The following is a 16,503-nucleotide window of genomic DNA, read 5'->3' on the forward strand; positions in this document are numbered from 1 at the left end:
CCTTTTCATAAATCATCTTACCCTAAATTTTCCATTTGATGACGGAATAAAACTCTCAGTAACTACTTATTGGGATGAAAACTACCCACGGAGGTGGTTAACCATGTAGTGGACATCTCCCCTACAACTGCATAGCCGCATTCCAATGCACAGTATCCTAGCAGCCAGCCTGCGCATCTTCCTAGCAACCAGCCCAGGCAGCCCAGGGGGGGCGTCACCAGATACCTCCAGTATCCTAGCAACCAGCCACCAGCTGCTACGTATCCTATAGCGGGTCCGAAAACGGCGGCTTCCCCGCGGTTTACTTCGGCGCCTGTGTATATAAGCTCATCTCTCCGGTAAGGTTTCATTCTGCTCTCGGTTCCTGAACCGCGCTTACCTCCTCCGGCAAGCTCCTCTTTGTCCGCTCTCCATTCAACCTGGAGGCCAGCAACAGGCAATATCTTCTATAACAGAAGCTCCTGCATCTACCTCCCTTCAACACGCGCTTCTCACCGAACGTGTCTACTGAGCAGGCTCCTCACCACACGGCATCTCCAGCACCAGACTGTCTACCATAACTTATATTATATAAAAGAAAACCACCACCTTAGGTTTCCATCCATCCTGAGTGCTGGGCAACATAATATCCACGAAACCTACAACCAACTCTCTAACATCACATGTAACTTATGAAAATAAAAATACCAACAATTTACTCACCACAGTCGAGAGTAGCGACATAAACTTGCGCTTAAATGACTTAATATAAAAATACTAAAAATTTAATCAGCACATAGCAGCCAATCACGACACGCCCTTCTCTCACGGCTCACTCAGGAAAATGGCAGTCTGGTGACGTCACAATGGTGTGTTATACCAAGGAAGGAATATATAGAGAAACTTGTACTACATCCTATTAACGTTCAGCCTTGATTGGTGCGCCATCTCTCAATTTAACTTTACCATAATTGTTTAAGGTCATCAAAGAAAACGTGTTGTTGTCTAGAGAACGAACTTGTCTTTAGCTTAGACTCCTGTCATAAGCCATATACATTTTTATTCCTAGCAGCCATTGCATAAATATACATGATTGTCTGCTTATACATTTACATATTTATTTATTCATGAATAATTGTGTTCCTTAAATAAAAGAAAAGGCAATACTTAGGTGGTTAATAAATATAAGTTAAGAAAACATCAAAAGCAAGCGGGAAGGTAGACCTAATCTTCATGATATCCACAAAAAGTAGGAAGCAGTAATAAAAAGACTAAGTTTCAGCTTTGTCTTGAAAATATGTATAATTCAGGGTGGATAAGGCCGAAATACAGTACGTGTTTGAATGTTCTGATATGAACACACATTATAATTTATTTAAATATAAGACAGCATACAGCTTGCTAGCACTTCCTACTACGATTAGGGAGATAAACTATAAACTTTGTGATAGTTGACAGCCGTAATCAAGTTGGGTGGAAAAGTTAAATGAAACCAGAGAAAAAAGGGAGATATACATATTATATTTGGTTTGTGTTGTAAATAAAGGGGGATACTGTATATCCATCCCATTTAGATTGTTGCGAAAGAAACATATGCAATACAGCCCCAAGCAATAATACATTAGCACCCCTGGAAGCTCCACCACCTCTGTTAGGGCCCCTGGGGGGGCCCCAGCCCCAGAGAAGGCTTTAGGGGTGCCACAGCCATTGGAAGGGCTTCTGGGAGGCTCCCTGAGGGTGCCTCCATCTCTGGAAGGGTTTTTGGGAGGAATCACAGCCTCTGGGAGAGTCTCTGGGGCGTCGCAGCCCAGGAGAAGACCCTTAAGGATGCCAAAGTCGTTGGGAGGGCCTCTGGAAGGCCCCCTGAAGGGGGGTGGTGGGCGCCGTCTATGTGAGGGTTTTGGAGGGAATTGCTGCTCCTGGGAGGGTCGCTGGGGGTGTTGCCATCCCTGGGGGTGCCGCAGAGTCTGGGAGAGCCGCTGGGAACTCCACCAGCTCTGGAAGGGCCGGTGGGGGCTCCCTGCCCCTGAGAAGGTCCCTGGGAGGCCGCTGCTGATGGGAGGGCCCCAGGGGGCTCTGTTCTAATTGGGTGGCACCCTGGGGGGCGCCGCCGTTTCTGGGGGGGGGCGGTTTGGGGGCGTCGACGCCTAAGAGGGGTCGAGAGCGTCACCACACCTAGGAAAGTTGCTGAGGAAGCCACCGCCCCTGAGAAGGCCTCTGGGATGGTCCCTGGGGATGTCGCCGCCCCTGTTAGGGACCCTGATGACGCCGCCGTCCCTGGGAGGATCCATGGGGGCGCTGCTACCCCTGGAAGGGTTCCTGGGGTCACCACCGCCCCTGGTAGGGTCCCTGAGCGCGCCGGCGCCCCTTGGAGGGTCTCTGTGGGCGCTGCCGTCCCTGGGAGAGTTCCTGGGGGTGCCGCCACCTCTTGGAGGGTACTTGGGAGGTTCCCTGGGGGAGCTGCTGTCCGTGGAAAGGACGTTTGGGGGCGACGTCGCTCCTTGGAGGATTCTTGGGGGCGCCGCTGCCCTGTAGGAGGGTCCCTAGGGGCATCACCACCCCTGGAAGGACCCCTGGCGCACTGTCCCTGGGAGTGTCCCTGGGGGCGCCACCGCCTCTGAGTGAGCCTTGGTGCTGCTACCACCCCTGGGGAGGACCCTTGGGCGCAGCCACTCCTGGGAATTCCCCTGGGGAACGTCATACCACCAGGTGGGGGGTCGCGCCCAAGGCTGCAGCCGCCCACTGAGTGTGCCCCTGGTGCTGCTACCACCCCTGGGAGGTCACTGGAGGCGGCGTCTGTGGGAAGGGTTTTGGTGGCGTCGACGCCCATTGAAGGGTCCCTGGGATGGTCCCTGGGGACGTCACCGCCACTGAGAGGGTTCCTGGGGGTACCTCCGTCCCTGAAAGGGGTCCCCTGTCCGGAGCTGCTGCCCCTCGAAGGGTCCTTTGGGCCGCTGCCACCTGGGGAGGGTCCATGTGCACGCCGCAGCCCTGGGAGGGTCTCTGGGGCGCTGTCGTCCCCTAGGAGGGTCCCTGGGGGGCCCAGCCGCCCCTGAAAAGATTCGCTTGGGCCACCTTCCCTTGGAGAACCCCTTAAGGCGTCGTCGCCACTGAGAGGAAACCCTTAGGGGTGCCGCTTTGCTGCTGGAGGGTTCTGGGGCACCACCGCCCTGGATGTGAGTGCCTCGCCCTGGAAAGGGAGTAGCTAGAGGGGCAACCATTCCTGGGAGGCCCTGGGAGCACTCAGATTGTGGGACCCCTAGGTGCATTGGTTTTTGCCCTATTTACAACTCCTGTGATATGCACCCCCTTAAATAAATGCACCTACCATCCACATTTCAGTATCATCCCATTCTGAAGAAGGTAACGGAGAATAATATCCAACAGGAAAACAGAAGTTGGGATATTGTGTTGACTGACTGGCTGTAATTTGGTGGGTTAAAATAATAGATCATCAATCATATTTCACTAAGGGACTGCTGGAAGTATGTAATATATATGACACAATGAACAAGCATGCCATAGGGCCCTGGGAACCCTTGGTAGGGTCCCTATGGGGGCACTGCCCCTGGGAGGGTTCTTGAGGGTGCCACCATCCCTGGGAGGGTCCTTGGGGGCGCCCCAGACTCTGGGAGTGGCCCTGGGAGGGTCCCTGCAGGTGCCACTATCCCTGGGTGCGCCACTGCCCCTGTAAAGGTTCCTGTGGGCGTCGCCATCCTTGGGAAGGTCCCTGGGGGCGCTGGTGCCCCATGGAAGGCATCCTGGGATGATCCCGGGGGCGCCACTGCCCCTGGGAGGGTCACTGGAATTGTCCCTGGGAGCGTCGCCGCCCATGGGAGAGTCCCTGAAGGTTTTACTTTCCTATGAGAGTCCCAGGAAGCGCCTCCGCCCTTGGAAGGGTACCTGAAGGCGCCGACATCCCTGGGATGGTCCCTGGTGCCACCGCTGCCCCTGGGAGAGTCCCTGGGGATGCTGCCGCCCATGGCAGGGTACCTGGGATGATCTCTGGGTGCGCCACCAACCCTAGGTGGGTCTCTGGGTCCATCGCCGCACCTGAGAAGGCCCTGGAAGGGTCTCTGGGGGCTTCATCGCCCCTGAGAAGGTCCCTGGGGTCCCTGCCGCCCCTGAAAGGATCCCTAGACGTGCTAACACTCCTGGGAGGACCCTGGCGTCTCCCTCGCCCCTGAGAGAGCCCCTGGGGGCGCCACCGCCTCTGGGAGGATCCCTGAGAAGGCCTCTGGGGGCGTCGCTGTCCCAGCGAGTGTCCCTGGGGATGTCACCGCCTCTGAAAGGGCTCGTGGGGGTGCCTTCGTCCCTGTGAGGGTCCCTTGCGGCACTGCCATCCGTGTAAAGGCCCTTTGGGGCACTGCCACCCCTGGGAGGGTCCCCGGGGGCACCAATGTCCCTAGGATGGTCCCTGGAGGCGCCGCTGTGTTTGGAAGGACCCCTAGGTGCTCCACGGCCCCTGAGAAGGCCTCTGTGGGAGAGCCCCTGAGGGTGCTAATGCCCTTGGATGGCCCGCTAGGGGTGCTGCCATCTCTGGGAGGGTTTTTGGTGGCATTGACGCCCATTGGAGAGCCCTTGGGGGCACCGCCGCCCCTGGGAGTGTCCTTGGGATGGTCCCTGGGGATCCACCGCCTCTGTGAGGATCCCTGGAGACGCTGCCATCCCTGGGAGTGTCCCTGGAGGTGCTGCTGCCTCTGGAAGGTTCCTTAGGGTCGTTTAGGTCGCCGCTGGGAGGGTCCCTGGGCACGCTGCCTCTCTTGGGAGGGTCCCTGGGGGCGCCGCCATCCCTGGGAGGGTCCTTGGGAGCACCGCTGTTCCTGGTAGGGTCCCTAGGGGCACTGTTGCCCTTCAAGGGTCCAATGGGGGCGCCGCCATCTCTGGGAGGGTTTTAGGGGGCGTCAACACCCATTACACCCATTGGAGGGTCCCTGGGGGCACCACCACCCCTGGAAAGGTCCCTTGGGGCGCCAACACCCCTGTGAGGATCCCTGGGGGCACCACCATCCCTGGGAGGGTCCCTGGCCGTGTCATAGCCATTGGGAAGGTCCCTGGGGGTTCTGCTGTCCCTGGGAGGGTCCTTGGGAGTGCCACCATCTATGGGAGGGTCCCTAGAGGTTTTGTCACCCCTGGGAGGGTGTCTGGGGGCCCAGTCACCCCTGAAAGGATCCCTTGGGGTACCACCACCCCTGGGAGGACCCATGGGGGTGCTGTCTCCCCTGAGAGAGCCCCTGGGGGCACCGCTGCCCTTGGGAGGGTCCATGGAGGCGGCATAAATGAAAAGCATTTTAACTTTTTTTTTTTTTAATTTGAGTGTTAATTGCATTAATTACAGCACATTGTAAGTAATATACAAGGCAGTACGTTTACATGGCTATTATAGAACACATGAAAAGTCATGATTAGTAAACGTCACCTGCTGTCAAGAAAACTGAGGCAAAATGCCAAGAATACATACATACAGTACAGTACATACATACATACTACATGAAGCTCAATACTGCAATACATTCTCCAGTACTGTATTAAGCTTTTAATGTTAAATGTGTCAAATAGTTTCATAAAATTTTATCTTATGTACAAAAACAAAAGAAAAACTTCTTATTACTCTTTAAGATATAATAAGCATGAGATAAATTCATTCATCTTCATTAAACAGATAAATCTCAAGTATCAAAACTTGTGAGGGTAACCAGTCAATGCCTTCAATACAAAATAAATAATACTTTTGTATATAACATGAGAATTAAATATATTTTATATGTGAATTAAAGTGTTTTATATTGGAATAATTAAATTGATGATAATGATATGTACATGATGAGTCAAGACATGTTGTAGCAAGGTTATGGTTACAGTTTATGAGGCCTTAGTTAACACACTTACTACAACATCACAAGGCTAAAAATGAAAGTCTCCATTTATACTATGCAGTGGTGGATCCCTGGTTTCAATTTGTCCGCAAAATGGAGGTGTCACTCCTAATGACAATATATTTGTTTAATAGTTATTTTAAATACTGCAAATTCCTGATAAACACATTTATTGAATAGTACAGAAGGCGAAATATAGTTTGAAAATACCTATTTCAGATACAGTACTGTGTTCTGTGCTTCGTCTCTGCTCTGTGATGAAAGTTACGTAACCACCCTTAAAATATTCCGGATCCACCCTTGGCAGGTCTAGATGGAATTGAAAAGTTGTTCCACAGTGGCACTGCTACAGCATGCCAACTCATCTAAGCTCAAAGGCCTTTAAGGTTCCTGAGCATTGTGAGGATTTACTTGAGCTGTCTTCAACAAGTGAGGGAGATATGAGAAAGAATATGTTCCTAAGGTGAAGCAAGTACAGTATAGTTATTGACTTCAACATAGGAAGTAATGTGAACAACCCTTCTTGAATACCAACTCCTGCTCACTTGTGAAATGTCAGTAGTGTTATATTGTAAGTACAGTATAATCTTTCTGAATTGTTGAAATAAAAAAGAAATGATACATAAGAATAACTATTGAAAGTAGTGTTAACCATTACAGTGACTACAATCTTTTGAGAGGGATTAAAGTGGGGATTTAAGACAAACACTTAAATCACTTTGGCAAGTACAGTCATCCCTTATTTATCTGGACTGCCAAATGTTTCCAATTTAGAATATGTAGTTGGTATAGGATGTATGGAGCTATAACATGAACCTCACATTCAGATCATCTACTTATAGTACTATATATGCTATGAATCTAACCCCATAGGGTTTTAAAATTATCAGTACAGTGCAGTACTGTACAGTATTATAAACATATATTTTACTACATTCCCGAACAACACAACTTTATGATTATACAGTAGTAGTTAATAAGGAAACAGTACCTGTATTACTAATTTTATAATTGCATCATAATAAAAATAATTACCTGAAATTACAGATACAGTACCTGTAATAGGTATGCATACCTATCATATACAATTTTTTCAATTTTCATTATCCAGAAGCATGTTATGGCCAGACAAATGAGGGATGACGGTGTTAAATTTTAAAATATCTGTAGTAGTATAGTACAATATGTATAAAGCTTTGTGAATATATAGAGATTCATTTAATGTGGTAATTCTAAGATATTAATGTGTTTTAATGCAAAAAAGTTGTTATATTTCATTTGGATTTTTCCAATTACTTCATTTGTACAGTGATATTATTAGTTTACACATACAAAACAGTATTCACATATATATATATATATATATATATATATATATATATATATATATATATATATATATATATATATATATATATATATATATATATATATATATATATATATATATATATATATATATATACAGTATATATATATATACATATACAGTACAGTATACCAGTATATATATGAAACAGGCCTTCTCATGTAAAGTTAAATAGGTCTATGTATAATAACTTCATCACTTTAAGCCATCCATTCAAGTGCTTAATTAAATATGGGAAGGAAATTGGAATGTTATTTATAAAATAGTTGTACAGTTTAGAAATGACCAAGTATTGGCCCAGCATAGGCATTCAAAAATATTATGTTTCAAAAACTCATCATATGATACTGAGGTGCACAGTACTGTACTCTACTATTAATTATCATAAACTAAATGTACAGGTTCTTGTACACACACTATTCCTCACCTTCTAATGTAAATTTGCAAAAAATTACCAGGGTAATTAAGATTATTTTTCAGTTGTTCAAATTTAGTAGTCTTACACAGGTAGTCCCCATTTATCACATGGGGCCCCACTCCTAAAAACCTTTGCCATGTGTGAAATTGTAGTAATTTGTGCCTAATTAATTTTTCCATGAGAAACAATGTATAGTACTGTACAGTATTAAGGGGAGGATGCATTCCTAGCTGGCAGTTTTGTGGGTACTTAAACTGATCTTTTTTTCAGAAACTTAGAGATTGGAAAAAAATAAATACAGGTACTGTACAAATATTTATGAAATACTACAACTGAGAAACATGTGCATGCTCTCACACTCATAGCCTTTCATCAAGAGTAGTTTCTTCACCACACTCATGTTATCATTTAATAATGTCTAATTTCACCACTAAAATAAAACCATTTGATTGATTCTGGATATCTGTACAAGGTATGCTTGGTGAAGCACTGCACTGGTAAGTCTTTTTGCATTCATTATACATGATTTAGGGCAATTCCGAAAGAACTGATTGCATATACAGTATACATAAACAGCTCTTTCTAGCATGCGTGTCTGTGCAACCGGAAGGTTCTTGTTGAATTGTGCAATTGGTTTAATTTTTGTTCTTATGAAAGCACTTCTTAAAAAACTAAATTGTGATAATAAAATTATTTAGTAAAAAAATTAACCTGTGATACATGAGTTTCCAATAAATGATGACTACCAGTACAGTACACATATAAACATCTGATAAAAGCCCTGAGTTGCCCTCCCCTCCCTCCACCCCACATAAAAGGAAGTGACAAATGGTTGGAGAATACTTAAGCTGTCCTCCTACCTTCCACACACCCACCCCCAAACCCTTAATTAAAATGAAGTACCAAATAATAGATTTTTCCCCTTAAGATTTCTGATCTTTGGCTACATTCACCTGCTGCACACTGTGTAGTCTGACTCATAGATTTAAGTCAGACATGTCCTTAAAAGGTAATTGTATTTAATTCCTGTATCTTTAATTTTATCCCCTGACATTCACACCATTCTTTGTTTCCTACTTCAGCTATGTATCTACACTAACTCAGAACAGCTCATTCTACTCACAAATTTGAAGTTCTTTGTCTAATCATTTTGCGTTTCATTCACTTGACAGCCGCATCAACCTATAATACTCCACCAGTTGTTAACAATGGATTTAGCTTCACTGTATGTGCTCATGGTAGATACCACCAGAACACTGTGTATTGTACTGTGGGGAAACTCTTTGTGGTGTTTGATTTATAGCCATTAATTATACACTCAGTGTTTTTTTATGTTACTCTTATTATAAAGGTTTCTCATACGTATTTACAATCGTCTTCAGTTTATATACCTGTACAGTATATATATATATATATATATATATATATATATATATATATATATATATATATATATATATATATATATATATATATATATATATATATATATATATATATATATATATATATACACACACACACACACACACAAGTATACCTGTATAAACATCGTTATTCTATGGCAACAGGGATTTTCGAATTTTGATAGGATCCAAGCACAATAAGAAAAAGTTTGGTAAAGATCTATTATATAGTTTACATTTAAAATAAACTTAATACCATTACCATCCATTTACAACCTGTGGAACAAAAATTTGAGTACAGTACAATACTGTTACAATATTTACAGCTCAGCTCCAACAACTCCTACAAAAGATATATGTAAAGTGATGCCAAGCTTAAAATTATGCAGTTGTAAATAACTACATGCTGACATGATACAGGAGCCAAGATATTTAAAGGGTTCATTGATTGATAAAATCTTGGAAGGAAAAGTCTGTAAGAGCTTAACCAGCAACTGAATGGACTAACATAGGAGACAGTTGTAATGAGGAAGCCTTAGCACAGTTCCACAATATTCACCTAATGCCTTTCTATTAAATCAGGTTGGCATACTAATAACAACTTGCAGGTAATAATGTTATTCATATCATTCATATCACAAAAGGAATGCAAATGTTGTATCTCCTTCCTCTCTAAGTAATAAACACTTAGATTAGTTCTGCTACAAGCACTGGTTCTCCTTGGGCATTGAATGCAAGATTACGGGAAATTGGATGAAGGATGGATGGTTCATCTGGCAGTGGGCGGTTGGCAAGATCAGGTGGTTGGAAGGTTGATCCCGTAAATGAAGTCCTCAATTCATGGTAATCACCGTTCTTGATGGAAATTGAAATTAATTATTATAAAGAATAGCTTTTGCAAACTTTTACATACAGATAAACCTCTAGTTCCAATGGGATTAGATTCCTGACAACCCAATCGCAGGTCGATATATTATATGGGCTAGTCAGACACCCATAGAAAAAAAAATCCTAGAATACTACACTACAACAAAATTAAACAACACCCACCACATCATTAAAAACAAGTCTAGTCATCATCATATGTCCTCTTCATGGCTAAGGAGACTCTTAAGGTGGAGAGGAGACATCAACCTGAGTCCCACACAGACTTTGGGGAGTCTGATGAGTGGGGGCTGGAGGTGTAGCTTTTGTCTTGGCCTTGAAGATAGTGAGCAAAATGCTTGCCAGACATTTTTAAAGTTACACTTTTCACTTCAGTCACAAAAACGTGATAATGGTAAGGGATTAGTGGGTCTCATGTGACTGACCTGACCTGATGCAATGTCAGGTCACCCATCGTCAGGGTGGGGATTAGAACGAAAGCACTTCTTAGTCAGATTGAAAGCACTTCACAGTCAAAGCAAAAGCACTTCACAGTCACTAAAATAGAGTACAGTTGTACCCAGCTTAACGCAGTCAATTGAACCCACAGGGTACGGCGTTAAGTGAAAACCGCGTTAAGTGAACAACAGAACATATGGGATTAATTCCAATAGAGACTGGCCTGATCCCCAAACTCCACTTTTTGATGACACACAACTATGTTCTAGTATAAATAACATCTTAATTTTATGATGGTACATGCACACAATTAATACTTAAGAGAAATAGAGAAATACAGTCGCAAAGTTAATGTCCATTCAAATAATGGACTCGACTCCCGCCCCCTCTTCTCACACTACACTGCTGGCTCTTCCCTCTCTGAGAAATTTTGGGGGGAAACCACTAGATTTTAATAAATAATACCTCAAACTAAAGTTAGGATAATGTAATTGACATTGCTGGATTCCTTGTAAGACCAGGAAAATTTAGAATATAAATGTCATATATTTTGCACAAAAGATAACATATTTACTCAGAGTAAACATTATATCTAAAATTTGTATGTCTAATGCGAAATCTATGATGTTTATATTCAAAATGATCATCAAATTGTAAGAATTCCAGCAATGTAAATTATATTCTGGCCGGGTAATTTGTATGAATTTTATGAGCTAAAACAAATATCTTCAGTTAATAAAAAAAAAAAATATTCTTCACACCGTGCCAGATGGTCGGTCGGTCCCTTCCTCCCCCCCACCCCCCACCAACCCTCCCTACCAGATGTGTGGGAAAACCAGAATATTTACCTTTTTTGTAATAAATAATACCTCAAACTAAATTTAAGATAATATAATTGACATTGCTGGATTCCTTGTAAGACCAGGAATATTTAGAATATAAATGTCATATATTTTGCACAAAAGATAACATATTTACTCAGAGTAAACATTATATCTAAAATTTGTATGTCTAATGCAAAATCTATGATGTTTATATTCAAAATGATCATCATATTGTAAGAATTCGAGCAATGTAAATTATATTCTGGCCGGGTAATTTGTATGAATTTCATGAGCTAAATAAAAAAAAAAATATTATACTTCACCGCGTATATGAGTAGATGAACCACGTTAAGTGAAAGTTCGGTTCTGGCGAGGCACCGCGTATATGAGAAATCGCGTTAAGTGAAACCGCGTTAAGCGGGGTACAACTGTATAATGTGAGCTTTAGTGATGTCCTCTCACTGTAAGGTAAAAAAGAAAACACCAATGATGACCGGTAAACCTTGAGATCCATTTCTTACAAACATGTAACCAAGAAGAAACAATGGCTGGATTGTAGGTCACCAGATAGCCATGAGGCAGTGTTCAAGAAGATGACGTCTCAGCTGACAAATGAAGTGAGTGATGCGTTCCATATGCTGACTTAGCGAGTTGACGAAGATCATTAATCCGAGTTTGTTTACATAACAAATAGGGGAATGGTCTTAATATATCAGCATTGTAAACACAAATTATTACAGATTGGCAGATCATGAATAGAGGTTTACCTGTATGTGTTTTATACATGTGTGTGTTTTATAAATTTTTGTGACTTTATGATGCTCTTCATATAGTGAACCAAATCATCAGCTTATCATGATTTTTGGAGTTGGGACTGAAGAACCCCTAACATTAGTGTAGTTGGGAATAATCTTATGATCACTTTACTCTTGAGTCACAGTCCTTTATTACTTGAGACATCAAACTACGGAATTAATCAGAAAAACATTTATCAGAAACACTCATGTATGTTTCTTTGGTAAGTGAATAAGATCTTTAATTAGAATGCAAACTACTGCAATAAGAATTTTATATAAAATAGATAGAATGTCTAAAATTTATCTAAAATACACTACTTTATGCCATTTTGGGCAGCACTGATAAAAGACCATAATAATACACACAGTACACACCTATCAAACAGGGAAGTACTACTGCCTGGGAAGATATTGGAAACATAATGAATTGTCTAATGGTAGACCCTGCTGCCATATGGCATCACAAAAATTGTGACCAAGTCTCTGTTAGCTGACCTGACTGACTTTCTGCTTTATTTTCATACTGTACAAACTGAGCTCACTCGACCAATAACCTCTGCTGCTATACCTATAATACAATACTGTACATTTACCTGGGTAAGTGGTGATCTTGGTGTTTCAATACCAGGGACTCGTGGACCCTGAGCTGAGGCTGGGCGGTGGAGGTGGTCTAGAGTAGCATAATCATTACTTTCTCCAGGGTCCTCCCCCAGTTTTAATGTTCCTTGTTGCAAACCACGAAGTTGTAGTGAGCGCAGTGTTCCTCCATGGGACTTCTGGATAGTGGCATACGTGTTGCTCTGGCCATCCAGCTGGTAATATTAACCAGTGTTATGAGAAACAAAAATTTTTGAATTGCTATATAAATCAGGGCTGTACTTTTTTAACATTGTTGTTTTGTCTTCTCAATGCTTTCCTACTATCATGCTGCAATGCTGGTATCAAGAACAACACACTATTCCCTTAATGATGGTTATTCATTCTTAATCTGTCTTGTTGAAAATGATGTTTACTTTTCACAACAAGGCTCCAGTTACTTCATACTACATATCATAATCCAGACTTGAATACACTTTGATGAACATTATAAGTCATTTGGGAGAAGTCTAGATTATATAAGTTAATCAGTACAATATAAAAAATCAGTAGTGGAAATGTCTGGAAACTTCAGATACAGTACTCAGAATACTTTGCAAAGATAACCTTGCCCTCCAAAAGTAAGATAAAAGCATTAATAGTTTATATATGTATTTACCTCCCAAACTACCTGCCACAGTCTGCTATCAACACTCAGTTTGAGAAGTCATCATAGCATAGAAATTTGTTTTACAGTATGCACTCTTTTTTAATGTACAGGGAGTCCCCGGGTTACGAACGAGTTCTGTTCCTGAGGACGTTCTTAAGTCGGAAATGTATACAAGTTGGAACACATATCCTATGTGCACTATATCATAGCCTAAGTCCTTTTATAAATCTAGAATCACTTAACTTAAGAGAAGAGAAGAAATTGAATGACAAAATACAGGAAAGTAAAAATTAAGTTTAACACTTACATTGAAACCTTGGTGCTAGCTGATCTTCCACCCATATCACTAACAATCTTTCCCTGTCAATTCACTTCTTTGTTTTGTTATCACAGTTGAGTGCATTGGTGCACATCCTTTAACATGTTCAAGAATTTTGTGTTTGTCTTTCAAAATGCATTATTGGGTGTCATAATATTAATCTTTAAGTTACCATTGTACTCAATATCATACCTGTGAGAGGTCAATACTTGATCTTCGACGTTCTGGACTCCATTCTGCATCTACAGTGACACTTGGCCCCTGTACCGGGTTGGGAGGAACATTTACTTGTGTTGTGTCAAATTCGCTCATCACTTGCATTGTCAGCTCTTGTTCCTCATACATCTTGAGTTTCCTGAAAAATGTCAAAGAAATGAAATATTTGAGGAAATAATTTATACATATAAGTCACAGTAGTTGCTTATCTTTTTTAATTATTATGTAAATTGACATCCCGCACAAGGTACAACTTCATCCAGTACCCGAATTTGCGTTACGTTGTCATGGTGTGGGGCACAAACGAACAACTTTCAAATACCTGGGATGGGTATAAAGTTCCCATCTTGCAACCTCAGATGAGGAGGATGAAAATGGATTGTCACTAAACACGCAAATTCCACAAGTGATGGGCTGTATGTGCATATATTTAGTTTTAATTTATTAGGTAAATATTTTTTATTTCCATGGTCAAATTATTATTTTCCAGGACTGGAATTCTTAAAATTCCATGACTTTCCAGACATGTACAAACTCTGATACAGTACCACCTCTAATCACTTAATCACATACAGCACCAGGGTATGTCTTTAAAGAATTTCAACCCATATATTTTCCTTCATCTACCAATAAAATAATTAAAAAAATTTATTTCTAGTTGGAAGATTGCAAACACTTGATAATTGAGAATCATGTGAATATATTTGCTTTGTAACAATACAGTAAATAAAGTATATACTTAATCTTAATATATAAATATAGTAGTACCCCGATTTACGCGGTCAATTGAACCCACAGGGTACCGCGGAAAGTGAAATCCGCGTAAATGGAACAACAGAACATATGGGATTAATTACAATAGAGACTGGCCCGACCCCCAAACTCCACTTTTTCCGACACAATACCTATGTTGTAGTAAAAATAACATCTAAATTTTATGATGGTATGCTCACACAATTAATATTTAAGAGAAATACAGTTGCCAGGTTAATGTCCATTCAATTAATAGACTCAAATCCCCCCCCCCCTCTTCCCAGCTCACTGGCCCCTACCTCTCTGAGAAATGATTGGGTGAAACACTAAATTTTAACGTTTAGTAATAAATAATACCTCAGACTAAAGTTAGGATAATATAATTGACATTTCTGGATTCCTTGCAGGTCAGGGATTATTTTGAATGTAAACTTCATATATTTTGCACAAAAGATAAAATACTTGCTTTGTGTAAACCAAATTATTACATTAGATCTAAAATTTGTATGTCTAATGCAAAATCCATGATGTTTATATTCAAAATGATCATCATATTGTAAGAATTCCAGCAATGTAAATTATATTCTGGTCCAGTGATTTGTATGAATTTTATGAGCTAAAACAAATATCTTCAGTTAATAAAAAAAAAATATTCTTCACGACACTATCTGTCAATCAAAGTACCCCAACTTGCCTCCCCCCTCTTCCAACCGTGCCAGATGGTCGGTCGGTCCCAACCCTCCCCCCCCACCCCCCACCTTCCCTCCCTACCAGAGAAATGTTGGCTGAAAAAACTAATTTTAACTTTTAGTAACAAATAATACCTCAGACTAAAGTTAGGATAATATAATTGACATTGCTGGATTCCTTGTAAGACCAGGAACATTTTGAATATAAATGTCATATATTTTGCACAAAAGATAACATATTTACTCAGAGTAAACATTAGATCTAAAATTTGTATGTCTAATGCAAAATCTATGATGTTTATATTCAAAATGATCATCAAATTGAAAGAATTCCAGCAATGTAAATTATATTCTGGCCGGGTAATTTGTATGAATTTTATGAGCTTAAACAAATATCTTCAGTTAATAAAAAAAAAAATATTCTTCACACCGTGCCAGATGGTCGGTCGGTCCCTCCCTCCCCCCCACCCCCCACCAACCCTCCCTACCAGATAAATGTGTGGGAAAACCAGAATATTTACCTTTTTAGTAATAAACAATACCTCAGACTAAAGTTAGGATAATATAATTGACATTACTGGATTCCTTGTAAGACCAGGAATATTTTGAAAATAAATGTCATATATTTTGCACAAAAGATAACATATTTACTCAGAGTAAACATTAGATATAAAATTTGTATGTCTAATGCAAAATCTATGATGTTTATATTCAAAATGATCATCAAGTTGTAAGAATTCCAGCAATGTAAATTATATTCTGGCCGGGTAATGTGTATGAATTTTATGAGCTAAATAAAAAAAAAAATTATACTTCACGCGTATATGGGTAGATGAACCGCGGAAAGTGAAAGTTCGGGTCTGGCGAGGCACCGCGTATATGAGAAATCGCGTAAAGTAAGACCGCGTAAAGCGGGGTAATACTGTATGTAAATTTATATTGGAAACATTTAGGGCAGTGACCGTGAACCTCATTGGCATTGATGGACTGTTAGGGGCACTGCTCTCAACTGCTTTCTCTGCTCCAATTGTAAAGTCAGGCACTGTACCTATTCTCAATTGGATTGACTGAGGGCACCCCACTCAATGACTGGCAACCACTGGGTCAGGAGGTGAATGATACATCCCTTTTAATCTAAATTCAAAATTACTTACTGGTCAACCCAGAGAGGGTTTTCTGTAGTGTTTAAGCCCAAATCTTCGTCAATATTACGCTTAATAAGATGTTCACTGGATCTGCTGGATGGAGTCATCACCCTGAGAACATACCATAAACTTATGAAATTTAA

The 16,503-nt window shown here is 41.4% G+C and overlaps 3 protein-coding genes across 3 annotated transcripts in view; all 3 read right to left on the bottom strand.

Moving 5' to 3' along the window:
* Nucleotides 1–1,750: 1,750 nt before the first annotated feature.
* Nucleotides 1,751–2,809, bottom strand: LOC121856950 (basic salivary proline-rich protein 2-like). The gene has a single exon (XM_042352741.1). The coding sequence runs from the start codon at nt 2,807–2,809 to the stop codon at nt 1,751–1,753; it is 1,059 nt and encodes a 352-aa protein (XP_042208675.1).
* Nucleotides 2,810–4,002: 1,193 nt separating this feature from the next.
* Nucleotides 4,003–5,269, bottom strand: LOC121856951 (basic salivary proline-rich protein 1-like). Its single transcript, XM_042352742.1, has 3 exons — nt 4,987–5,269; nt 4,545–4,860; nt 4,003–4,456 (listed from the first exon to the last, which is right to left on the bottom strand). Exons 1-3 carry the CDS (start codon nt 5,267–5,269, stop codon nt 4,003–4,005), a joined length of 1,053 nt encoding a protein of 350 aa, XP_042208676.1.
* Nucleotides 5,270–9,160: 3,891 nt separating this feature from the next.
* Nucleotides 9,161–16,503, bottom strand: part of LOC121856985 (cadherin-87A-like) — a 77,827-nt gene continuing 70,484 nt past the window's right edge. The window contains 4 exon segments of the mRNA XM_042352782.1: nt 9,161–9,903; nt 12,586–12,804; nt 13,750–13,912; nt 16,370–16,471. Of these exon segments, the coding sequence (XP_042208716.1) occupies nt 9,736–9,903; nt 12,586–12,804; nt 13,750–13,912; nt 16,370–16,471 (652 nt within the window). The 3' untranslated portion in view covers nt 9,161–9,735.

Source organism: Homarus americanus, unplaced genomic scaffold (assembly GCF_018991925.1).
Source record: "Homarus americanus isolate GMGI-L3 unplaced genomic scaffold, GMGI_Hamer_2.0 scaffold44060, whole genome shotgun sequence".
In the NCBI taxonomy this organism is placed as follows: domain Eukaryota; kingdom Metazoa; phylum Arthropoda; class Malacostraca; order Decapoda; family Nephropidae; genus Homarus; species Homarus americanus.

Bases quoted from the DNA above. Each gene is read 5' to 3' on its own strand.
- LOC121856950 (XM_042352741.1), bottom strand. From the start codon at position 2,809: ATGGGCGTCGACGCCACCAAAACCCTTCCCACAGACGCCGCCTCCAGT.
- LOC121856951 (XM_042352742.1), bottom strand. From the start codon at position 5,269: ATGCTTTTCATTTATGCCGCCTCCATGGACCCTCCCAAGGGCAGCGGT. The intron at 4,861-4,986 runs GTGGTGCCCCCA...ACCCTCCCAGAG, and splicing joins CAGGGACCCTCCCAGGGATG to ATGGCGGCGCCCCCATTGGA. The intron at 4,457-4,544 runs GTCAATGCCACC...GCTCTCCCACAG, and splicing joins CCAAGGGCTCTCCAATGGGC to AGGCCTTCTCAGGGGCCGTG.